Raw genomic sequence first — 12,054 nt, 5'->3', positions numbered from 1 at the left:
CTTTATTTTTGTTTTTCTTTTGTGTTATTGCCAAGGAAAATATCTGGATTCTGACTTACACTAGAGAAAAGACTATACACATGTGAGTTTTTCTCTCCTTAACGGCGCTTGGGAGCATTCTTGCATAATCCACCAAGATTTGAGAATGTTATTCTACTGACCATATAAGACCCAACTCTGCATGTTTAAGCAAGGTCATATAGGTAGATGCTGAGCACTTGCAAGGTTAGGCCATAGACAAAAGACTTTTCTGAGTCTCATTTATTGTAGCAACAGACCATAGCAACAGCTTAAGTTCATAGCAATGGTGAAGTGCTCACACAGTTTTCCTGAAAACCAGAGGGCAGAACTACTTGTTCTACTTTTCAATCTTGTTTTACCCATGGGCTGCACTTCCAGCCAAGCAATTATCAAGGAATCGGCATCCAAGAATCGGCATCATGACAGAGAAACCCCAAACCAGGTAACACACTCTTAAATCTTCTCTCTGCTTCCACTACTCAATGAATATTTCTAAGGTCAGTGTTTAATTTCCTTTTACATTGAAGATCACTGGAAAATGTGAGAGAAGTTTGCAATGTCCATTTTGTTTACTTATATTCTTGTGGAGCACATTGAAGACAAATAACATGCTGTGTCCTTCTTGCACCTGATTTCTAATAGGAACCACCTGAGAAATTATCTTACCCCTACCCCCAATCACATTGACCCATGCCACCCAGTCACCCAGGGAATGTATCTTACAGATCCTATTGATTAAAACATATGATTGGCATGGCCCAGAAAGAGAGCCTTCTCTGCCATTGCCTTCTTTGGAATATTCTCCCCTCAGAAGTGAGTCAGGCCCCGCTCTCCTCATCTTTCAGAAAGGTGTGAAGACCTCCAACTTGTGTGTAGCATGCAACTCGTGTGTGTGTGTGTGTGTGTGTGTGTGTGTGTGTGTGGTTAGCAGTTTGAAGGCGCTCCCTCTGCCTTTTAGCTTTTAATTTATACTATCTTTGTTTTTAGTTGGCTCCCATTTTATTGATGTACTTCATAGGGTGGTCTGGTGGCCCAGTGGTTAAGACGCTGGGCTTGTTGGCTGGAAAGCTGGACATCCGTGTTAAAGACCCAAGCTCCACCTGATGGAGTGAACTCCTGTCCTTGCCCCAGCTCCTGCTAACCTAGCAGTTCGAAAGCATACAAATGTGAGGAGATAAATAGGTACCACTTCAATGGGAAGGTAACAGTGGTCCGTGCTGTCACACTGGCCGCAAGATCACGGAAATCTCTTCGGACAGCGCTGGCTCAATGGCCTTGAAACAGAGATGAGCACATCCCCTGTAGCTGGCAACAACCAGTGGAATAAAACCTGCAGGGTCTCCTTTCACTTTATCTTTTACTGTATCTTTTTATGGATTTTCAAAAATACTTTTACCTGCAAACTACCCAGAGTCACTCTGAAAGTGAGATGGGCAGTATCTAAATTTGACAAATAAATAAATATCCCTAAGAATCCCCCAGGTAACTTCCAAATTAATTAATTCCACTAAAAAATCCTACAGTACAGATAGTCGTCAACTTTCAACAGTTCACTTAATGACTGTTTGAAGTTACAATGGCACTGAAAAAAAGTGATTTATGACCATTTTTCACACTTATGACCATTGCAGCATCCCCATGATCACGTGATTTACATTCAGATGCTTGACAACTGACTCACATTTATGATGGTTGTCCCAGTATCCCGGGGTCATGTGATCACCTTTTGCGACTTTCTGACAAGCAAAGTCAACGGGGAAATCAGATACATTTAACAACCGTGTTGCTAATTTAACAACTGTAGTGATTCACTTAATAAATGTGACAAGAAAATTTGTAAAATGGGGCAAAATTTAACAAATTTCTCAACATAAATTTTGGGCTCAATTGTGGTCATAAGTTGAGGACTACCTGTATTTTGCACTCATCACCACTGTAACTGCGTCCATTCACCTTGTTGTTGGGAATCCTCTCCTCTTTCCCTCCATTTTTACCAGCATTAGAGGCTTCTCCATGGAGCTAGAGATTTGCATAATGTGTCTTAAGTGATATAATTTGAGTCCTTTGTGTCTTGAGTGAAAATTCTGAGATGACCCATTTGTTTTCTTGGCTAACCTTGGTATTATCAGAATAACAGAGTTGGGTGGGACCTTGGAGGTCTTCTAGTCCAACCCTCCGCTCAGGAGTTTTGTCCAACACCAAATTTCAAAAGCACTAATAGTCTTTCTATCCTGCTTCTTCAAACTCTACTACTACTACTATTATTATTATAGTTCATTGCAAAGTCAGCCACATATTTAGACTGGAGTTGGCACTTTTGTCCATCTATTGAGTCCTTCCCATATCCCTTAAGAATTGTTTTATTATCTCCTTTCCCTGTTCTAGTGGTTATCTTATTCCTATAACTAAAGGATATTCTAGGCCATTAAGCACCACTACAATCTAGAAGCATCTCAAGACACTATATTATTATACATTATTGTAAGAAACGGCATATGAAAATTATGTTTATGAAAATGAACACTGGAATAATGTAGTCTTCTTGTTCAGTCTTGCCTACTTATTCCGAAGTCAGTCTTCAGGTTTTTGTCTTATGAAAAATCTGTTACTGCTCTCCCCACAATATAAATATTGCACCTTTTTCTCCTTAATAGATTTTTCTATGAAAAAATTAAAAATTGTAGTGAGTCTGACTTTGTCTTCTACTGCCAAAAAACTCTGAATGGGGGCAAGGCAATCTATAGGCTACTAAAAGTCTCTTTACCATAACCTTTAACTGGCTGAAAAAGTGCATCATAGGGCTACAATGTTTGAACCAAAGTACCTCAAATGGGCTAACTTACAGAAAGTGTCTAAGATTTAGGACACAGGACTCTCAAGGAATTGAAATTTGGCAGATTTTATAAAACATTTTATGGTATAAAGGTTTATACAAAATGTCATAAGACATTTCCTGTTCTGTAGTTTGACTGCGCTGTACATTTCAACATGGGCTACTTCCAAGGTAGATATACTGTATCTCTGAATGTATCCAAAATAATCATGTTGCCTGAGCCAATTCTATCTGGAAAAGGCAGTGCTATCTATTCTTTGGAGCCAAACTACGGGGGGGCTTTCTGGGCAACAACCAGCACAGAGCTTAAAGGACAGCACAGAGCTTAAAGGACAGGCATCATCTGTTCATGGCAGCAAATTGTATCCCAACAGATATGGAAAAAGCCAAGTTAGGAAAGTCAGCAGTCAATCATCCCGCCCAATCTCTTAGCCAACACTTTCTGTGTGCATGCAGGCACACAGAAACACATCAGATGTTGTATATGTACAAATGATGCTGTAATTTATTTTTTAGGCTAGAGAGAAAATATTTCTTGGCACAGATAGCCTGGGCTCACAAGGTGAGTCAACAGCTGCAGATGGTTCTTGTGAAAGAGGCTTGCCAGAAGATGGAATGAAGGGATCCCAGTCCATTACAGAAGAGACCAAAAGTCAACATATGGGTGTGTGTGATAAATTATAAAAGAGGGCTGTTTCATAGGGAGATGAATGACTTATTCAAGAACCATTATTCTGGGGTATAGCTATATTGAGTATTTCTTGCATGATTGGCATAGTTTAAAGATGAGGCCTTGTGATATACTGTAAGACATAAAATGCATGACCAGCTGTCTCAGATCTACACCTGGGCTTCTGTCCCATCTTTGTCCTTTCTGTGTCCTTCAATTTCTTTGCGTATTAAAATCTGCTCCACAGATACACATTGGCAGGCATTCCAGCATAATTCTTGAGATGGGCATGGAAAGGGTGCTCTTGGGCAGAGTGACTGGTGGGTTACTATAGCAGCAAACTATGTGAAATTGTTAGATTGCCAGGCTATCAGTATTGCTGATGAGCTATATGTGCACAAACTGCAACACACAGAAGAATAAGCAATCGCACTTAGACGTATGTACCTCTTCACAGTGCTTTATAGCCCTCTCTATGCAGTTTACAGAGTCAGCATATTGGCCCCCCCTCCCCTCCAACAATCTGGGTCCTCATTTTACCGACCTGGGAAGGCCAATGAGGATCAAACCCCTGGCAGTCGGCAGAATTAGCCTGCAGTACTACATTCTAACCACTGTGTCTCAGGGCAGTAATGTACAGGAAGATTAAGCAAAACCAAAAGTAGAAAAACTACAGCTGGGCAATGTGGATAATAGTGTTTAATTACATGCATATACAAAAGAGTGTTTGCATTGGCTTGAAAGTTTCATTTGCTAGTTACTTCTACTATAAACCAAACTGTCTGGTAGGTAAAGGTAAATAAAATTAAGATTTTTTTGGTGGGCATGGGAGGAAAGGGCAATAAAACTATAGCAACCTAAAAATCCAAATTAGCTGAATTAATAGGAAAAAAGGTTATGATGTAACATTTTTTTAAAAAATGAACTCAAAATATATTTTAAGGCTATTTTGAGATTGAAGGGAAGAAAAAGAGATGATTCCCAAGAGTACTGTGATTTATATTTTTCTCCTTCTTTTTCCAACTCTTTCCCTCATGCATTCAAGTATTCTAAGTGAAAGTATGCTAATTAATATTCATTTAATTAATTTGAGTGATTGAAAATAGGAAAGAAAAAGCTGATTAATCATTCTCTCCCTCCACTTAAAAATAATTCAAAACATTTAGGTGCCATTAAATCACTTAGCAAGCTAGAAACAGAAAGACAGACATCATCAGACATTTTGGAAGAACTTCGGATGCAAGGAATAATCAAGAATTCATGCCCAACCACTAAAAACAGAACTGCAGATGATGCCATGGTAAGGATTCTTCAAAATTAGTTCAGTATACTTTAAGTTTGAGATGATGTTTTGAATGTAACCTATGAATTACTCCAGAAATGGATCTTTCTTCTAGGTGAGAGAATTGATGTTTTTCTGAAGGTCCCATTTCTGCCCAGTTTCTCCTTAAATATGAAACTCTTTCCAAAACAGCTTTGTGATCAATTTTTTCCCCCTTTAAAAATACAGTTCTTGGGAAGTTTGCAGACTTTCAATTCCATGCCAAAAACAGGCAAAAGTACATGTAACCAAACAGAATAGGTTGGCCTGAATTAAAAGCATGCTGGGGGCACGGTGGCCTAGTAGTTAAGATGCTAAGCTTATCAATCAGGTTTGCAGTTGAAAAGCTAAGTACTGTATGATGGGGCGAGCTCCCATTCTTGCCCCAACTCTTGCCCACCTAGCAATTCAAAAACATGCAAATGCAAGTAGATAAATAGGTACTACTTTGGTCAGGAGGAAACAGCATTCTGTGAGCCTTGGTGTATACTCATGCTGGCCACATGACCACGGAAGCATCTCTGGACAACGCTGGCTACCTTGGCCAAGAAACAGGGATGAACACCGCCCCCTAGAATCAGACACAACTAGACAGGGGAAACCTTTATCTTTACCTTTAGGAAATTCTTCTAGCCTACTTCATGCTAGTACTAACCATAAATCTCCTATGAATTCATTTCCTGAGACTGAGGATTAGCTGATTAGTATGTAGAATGGTATATTACTTGAACACCCACTTTACAATGCCTTGGTAAGTCCACACTTGGAATACTGCATCCAGTTTTGGTCACCACAATGTAAAAAAGATGTTGAGACTCTAGAAAGAGTACAGAGAAGAGCAACAAAGATGATTAGGGGACTGGAGGCTAAAACATAAGGAATGGTTGCTGGAATTGGATATGTCTAGTTTAATGAAGAGAAGGGCGAGGGGTGACATGATAGTAGTGTTCCGATATCTCAGGGGCTGCCACAAAGAAGAGGGAGTCAAGCTATTCTCCAAAGCACCTGAAGGCAGGACAAGAAGCAACGGATGGAAACTAATCAAGGAGAGAAGCAACCTAGAACTAAGGAGAAACTTCCTGATAGTTGGAACAATTACCAGTGGAACAACCTGCCTCCAGAAGTGGTGAATGCTCCAACAATGGAAGTTTTTAAGAAGAGACTGGACAGCCATTTGTCTGAAATGGTATAGGGTTTCCTGCCATCACCATTAATGCAGATTGTTTACAATGATCATTGGGTTGATGTGCATACTGTGTGTCATTGAACCAAAAAATGTAAAGGTGGTGAATTGAGAAGAGCTAATTTGTGTGATTAAGGATAAGTGAATGACATGACTACAACTAAGAGGATTAATTTGAAAACGTTTGATAAACTAATTAAGGACAATAGGTAGATTATGCAAAGGGAATTGCTGTCAAGCTTATCATTTCACAGAAATGTTCAGATTGCATTATTGATGTTCCTCAATATCAAAATAATTGTGCTGGTCTGTGACAGTAATAAAGATCAGATTGAATTGAACTGAAAAATATTGTGCAAAATAGGTTACTTGCGTGCTGATAGCAGAAAAGAAACAAACTGGAATTTGCCAGCAATTGTCATGCCATGAGAAGGAAGTGAGGAATTTCTTCACAGCACTGTCCAGTCTATGAAACACCATCGTTATGACCAAAAATGAAGCATCAGTCCATGTTACATTATCACAAAACTCAGATGTGAGGGAAAAAAACAGAAAGCTGAAGCTTCAAGATTACAGTTTTTTTGAGATGCAGATGATGTTATTCACATGGATTTCCTGAGCTATTAGCTCAGACCATTACAGTATGCTGTAATAGTCAAAATTTTAAAACAACAATTAAGCAAAGTTCTGAAGGATAGGAAGGAAATTGTTTTGTGGTGTGAAAACAACAGACCTCACACCTCTTAAGCTACCCAAGAGGCAATTGCAAAGCTGAATCTTATTGTCTTATACTATCCAATACTCCATCCAATTTAATGTCATGCAAGTTCCATCTTTTCCCAAAACTGAAGTAAAACCTTCATGGGTATCTATTTGATTAACATGAAGAGGTGGAAAGGATTGTCAGGACCTGGTTGAAGAGACAAAGTAGCAAATAACAATGATTATTTGGAGAAATAAATACAGGTAACAAAAGAGGTCATCTCAAAAATAATTTTCCTGGTTCATGTATTAAAATATCCCTATTTAATTAAAGTTATGTAAGTGGTGGCATTACTTTTTATTCAACCCTCATAAATATCACTGAGTATCTATGGAGAGTCTCACTCATCCAGGTCATAGTTATCCCAAAGTTGCTTCTTCATGAGGCAACTGGACTTTCTTTGAAGATTCAGAGAATTTACATTTTCATGTAAATATACAGAGTAGAACAGCCTGTTTTCTTTCAAAATACAATATCCCCTTCACTAATTATCTTGCATTTCCACAGCTGGTACCAGCAGAAAGGACAATACAAAAACCACCAGCCAGACTGGAAAAGCTAGAACTTAAACAGAAGAAATTGCATCCTTTATCAATAGAACACCCTGAAAATAAGGTAAAAAATACATTAATCTACCCCACTTTACATTAACATTTGCATATCTAGTAATCAAGGATACATTAAACAGGGAAGGCCCTAGGCCTAGACCAGGGGTGTCAAACTCAATTTCATTGAGGGCCGCATCAGTATTGCGGTTGCCCTCAGGGGGCCAGGTGGGTATGGCCTGGGTGGGCGTGGCCTACTGGGTGGGCGTGGCTAGAGTGCGTATGGCCTACTCGGTGGGCGTGGCCAGCTCTACATCGTTTGCATCAAGGGTGCCTATGGGGGCCTGGGCAGGAGTGGGACAGATCTGAGAGTCTCTGGCAGGAGGAGGGTCTCTGGGCCAGGGCCAAGGCAGTGGGGGCCGTTCCCTCACTGTTTCCAGGATGGCTTCACGGGCCACATGAAACCACTTCACGGGCCGGATCCGGCCCCCGGGCCTTGTGTTTGACTTGTCTGGCCTAGACTGTCCTAATCCTCAGCAAGCATGTTATAAGATGCTGTAAAATACATCCCCAGTTTTATTTACCGAAGATTGTAGAACTGGATGTTTTTAATAGAAAAGTGACTCAGCTCTGCTTCTGCATACATCTGAATCAGAAGAATGTGTACATATTCCAAACCAGTGCCTGGATGAAGTGATCAGTAGAAGAGGGCAATAAACTGGGAATGATTTTCAGTAAGTCAGAAGTTTTTGGACTGGGTGGGCCCAAGTTTCAAGAAAGGGGAGTTGACTTGCTCTAATGAGACTGCACTCCTAGTCAATGCGGAATGTGAGAGCCAGGTTGCTGACTGGGCCTTGAGGATGCTCTTTGCGAATCAAACAACAGCACAAAGTGCCAGTTACCAAGTCAAGGTCAACATTTTGATTTTAACATGCAAGGCCCTAAATAGCTTGGGATTGGCATACCTGTCACACACATACTTTATCTGCTGTTATATCACTAACATCAGAACTACTGAATGCCATCTAGGAGATGCAGGTTTCTGAGATGTTCTCCATAATTCAGAAGGCTCTAGCCTCTGAAACTACGGAGCTGTTTCCTATTACTATTTTAAAGCATCTGTTGAAACATTCAGCCAGGCTGCTCTGGCATGAATGTTGCAAGAAAGCTTCCTCTGCATTTTCATTATGTTTTAATTTTCATTTAAGATTACTTCATATTGTTTTAAGATGTTGTTTATTGTATATTTTACTGCTGGTTTGACTGAAAATGCTTCAGAAGAGAAAGTTACGTAGAAATAATTTAACTAGATTAAAATAAATCAATAGATGGAGATCAGGTTAGGCTCTTTCTCTGTAACTCCACTAAGTATTCTCACAGGCTGACTCCATCCATATTAGTAATTTCTTAATTAGGGCCAGTTTTGTGTGTGCACGTATGTATGCCTGTGCACAAGTGTGTGTTTGATGCTCAAAAATGTGTTATGCCCTGCCTAGCCTAAAGACTTGTCTCTTTTTAGACAAGAGAACTGAAAAAGGAATTGCTGACTGATAGATCATCGCCAATAATTCCTCCTGAAAAGAGAGTGCAGATAGGCAGTTCTATAATTACAACACCTCCCAATAGTTTTCAATTGCCACCCTTAAGTCTGGGGACAGAAACTTGGACAGAGAAGGAAGAAGTGGATGAAAATATAAACAACGGTTTTGAGGATTTTACAGTGGTGGAATCAGACATAACTTATAATACAATTCATGGAGTATTTTAATCACCAACATTTGTATGAAACATTTTGATCTCTAACCAATTTAATTTAATACTATTGCTACCAATAAAGGCTGCTGGACTCTGAAATATCGGATATTCTGTTTTCTGAGCTGGCCTAAGGGTTTTTCCTCTCCTTCCCTTTTTTAAATTTTAAAACAAAAATAAAATGCAGTTCAAGGCTGTGCCCTGGATTTGCTTCTGCATTAGCAAATCTCAACCGAAGGCCCACAAAAATGCCATGAAAATTAATCTTTGCCCCATGGAACTCTGGCTTAGCTTTTTTTTTAAATAATAAAAAATAAAAATGTTTGTGCCAATTTATTAAAAGGAATGATGCCACCCGCCAGATTTTAAGATTTTTTTTCTTTGTGGCCCATCTGAAAGGGGAAGGACAATCAGGTTTTCCTACTCTTTCTGTCAGAGATATTTTATTTGGAAAAGCTGAAAAATAAAATCAGGGAAATTTATACATAAACCTGTGCTATATGATGAACAACCAAATTATGTATACTGTGCTTCATCTGTGCATGTGTGATCTCTGGGCCAAGCTAACCTTTGCATTCTCCCAGTGTAACCAGTATTACAAATAGCACACATATGAATATCTATCGATGGGACTGGTTAGTATTCAGTTGGCACTATGTCCATCACACAACCTGCATTCCAGGTAGGGAATGTAAATCTCCCTGGCTGGTTTCTCTGTTGACCAAACAATCAGTACGTGCCTTTTCTTTTAGTTCTTCCTTCCTCCCCACTTCCTGTGATTTTCCTTTGCTGCTTACAAATATGGAAGCTTTCATACACCCCTTTCCAATACTATATCCTTTGAAATATTGCAGATATCCCCCTCACTCTTTTCCCTATTTTACTGCAACATCGTTGCTCTAATGCTATAATAATCACAGCAACAGAGGACTAGGTTGTTCTTTCATTCCTACTTTCCTCTGAAGATTCAAGGAAAAAATTGTATAAAGAAAGGAAGAACTGGCAGTTCTCTTTCAAAGAATACAGAACTGCCAGTTCTTTCTTTCTACAGGTTTTTAAAAAGGGAAGGAAAAATTAGCAGTACTAATCTGCTAATTTAAAAGCAAGCAAGGGGAACTCGTGTAGATTATAAGTGGAAGATGAAAGGTTTGAGTTACGGTTTTTCATTTTGCTCCTTGGGCAGCCATTTTATAAGCAAGCAAGATTATGAAGAACGTAGAGGACGTAACAGATCAGGACAAAATGGCTGTCCAGGGCAATGACCCGTTGCCAAATTGGAACAAAGTGCTCAAGAGCTTCCACTCTTAAGGGCTTGAGATGTCATTTTCATGTCAGAAAATAGCAGTTTTGAACTGAAGCTGGAAAACACAGGTATGTGGAGCATTTGCAATGGGCTGGGAGTGAGAACAAAACAATGTCAGGCATTCCTATACTCAGGGACAATGACTAACCCATGCTGGTCATGGGCCAGGCAAAAATTGTAGCTCTCTTTGGAGTATCATCAATGTCAGGTTGCTCTGTTCAATTTCCATTCTCATATTGCACTGTCTAACATTTTTGCCAGCCCAGACTTGATGATTGCAAGATTAAAGCAAAATAAATAGTGTCCAACAATATTTAAATATGAGCCCTTGATCCTTGTGACCACATACTTGGGTCTCAGCTTCTTCCATAATAATAACTATAAAATTGAGCATAGTGACCAGCGGTTGTTGACAACTGCTTGAATGTTTTGCCTATACCTACAGTAGTTGATTCTTCTAGGGCAGGGGTAGGCAACCTTGGCTCTTTTATGACTCATGGACTTCAACTCCCAGAATTCCTGAGCCACCATGGCTCGGCTTGGAAACATCTCCCTTTCCCCTCAGCATGGCTGGCTCAGGAATTCTGGGAGTTGAAGTCCACGAGTCATAAAAGAGCCAAGGTTGCCTACCCTTGTTCTAGGGACACCAACAGGATCAAGAGAGTCACAATCGTATAATCAATACATATGAAAAGGACAGGTCTTTGATCACATAGTTGTGGCTGCTATCATGACTTTTCTTTTACGCCCTTGTACACCTCCCTGGATCCTGCCCCCAAAAAGTAGGTGTGTGTATGTCTCTGTGTAGATCCAGTAAACTAAAACCCAGATTGTCTAGCACTATATTTCACTATATAGGCATTTTTTCAAGCTGTAAGAATCAGAAAGTTAGAAAACAAATCTTCTCTTACTGTCTCAGGAAATCCAATTAAAATCCAGTCACTCTATGAATTAGTGGGCTCACTTAAAGATCTTTATTCTTCCACATAGTTCTATCCACCTCCCCCGCCCCTGCATAATATGGAAACAAAAGCTATCAGTTTAACTGTCCTCTTTCCAAGAGCTGCACTTAGCCTTCAAGAGATAGGCCAGCATTCAAATACCATGAATTGAGCCACATTCAGAAATTTTACAGGGCCACATAGAAAGCGGCCAGATCCACTTTAAAGGCACAAAACATCCAATGCTCTCATTGTGTTAAGTTTCAAGATTGTACCTGTGTAAAACTCTTCAAGTGACTTTGGGCTACTCCCAGCCTAGCATATAGGGTTGGTTGTGGAGAATAAAACAAAAGGAGAATCTAAGTCACTTTCAAGTCTTAGGAAAAGGCAGGATATAAATGCAAAAAATAAATAAATAAAGCAGTTAATCTATGCCTGTCACATGACATATAGCAATCACCTCTCCAGGGTATATGCTCTTTTTAGACAGTAAAAATATAGCAACCATATTATACACCACCGCGGGCACCATGATTGCCTCAACCCAAATTATCCTGCATAAAATGCCACATTTATTACTTAGTTCATTGTGCTGAATGGAGGATTTGCATATACATTTTTCCTAGAACTGCATTAAGTAAAACAAAATTCAGAGGAAGAATGAGTTGGATGACATTATGATGAAGTTGATTTCTAAAAGTGAGGATTAGCATATTCAGTTA

The 12,054-nt window shown here is 39.5% G+C and overlaps 1 protein-coding gene across 1 annotated transcript; it reads left to right on the top strand.

The window, feature by feature from the left end:
- Positions 1 to 382: 382 nt before the first annotated feature.
- On the top strand, positions 383 to 9,104 carry STMND1 (stathmin domain containing 1; the record flags this gene model as incomplete). Its single annotated transcript, XM_081324412.1, has 5 exons — positions 383 to 463; positions 3,371 to 3,518; positions 4,691 to 4,824; positions 7,299 to 7,406; positions 8,856 to 9,104. 5 exons carry the CDS (start codon positions 383 to 385, stop codon positions 9,102 to 9,104), a joined length of 720 nt encoding a protein of 239 aa, XP_081180538.1.
- Positions 9,105 to 12,054: the final 2,950 nt, after the last annotated feature.

This window comes from Vipera berus (genome assembly GCF_964194415.1).
Source record: "Vipera berus genome assembly, chromosome: 3".
Classification (NCBI taxonomy): domain Eukaryota; kingdom Metazoa; phylum Chordata; class Lepidosauria; order Squamata; family Viperidae; genus Vipera; species Vipera berus.
This window is presented reverse-complemented; position numbering and strand designations above follow the sequence as displayed.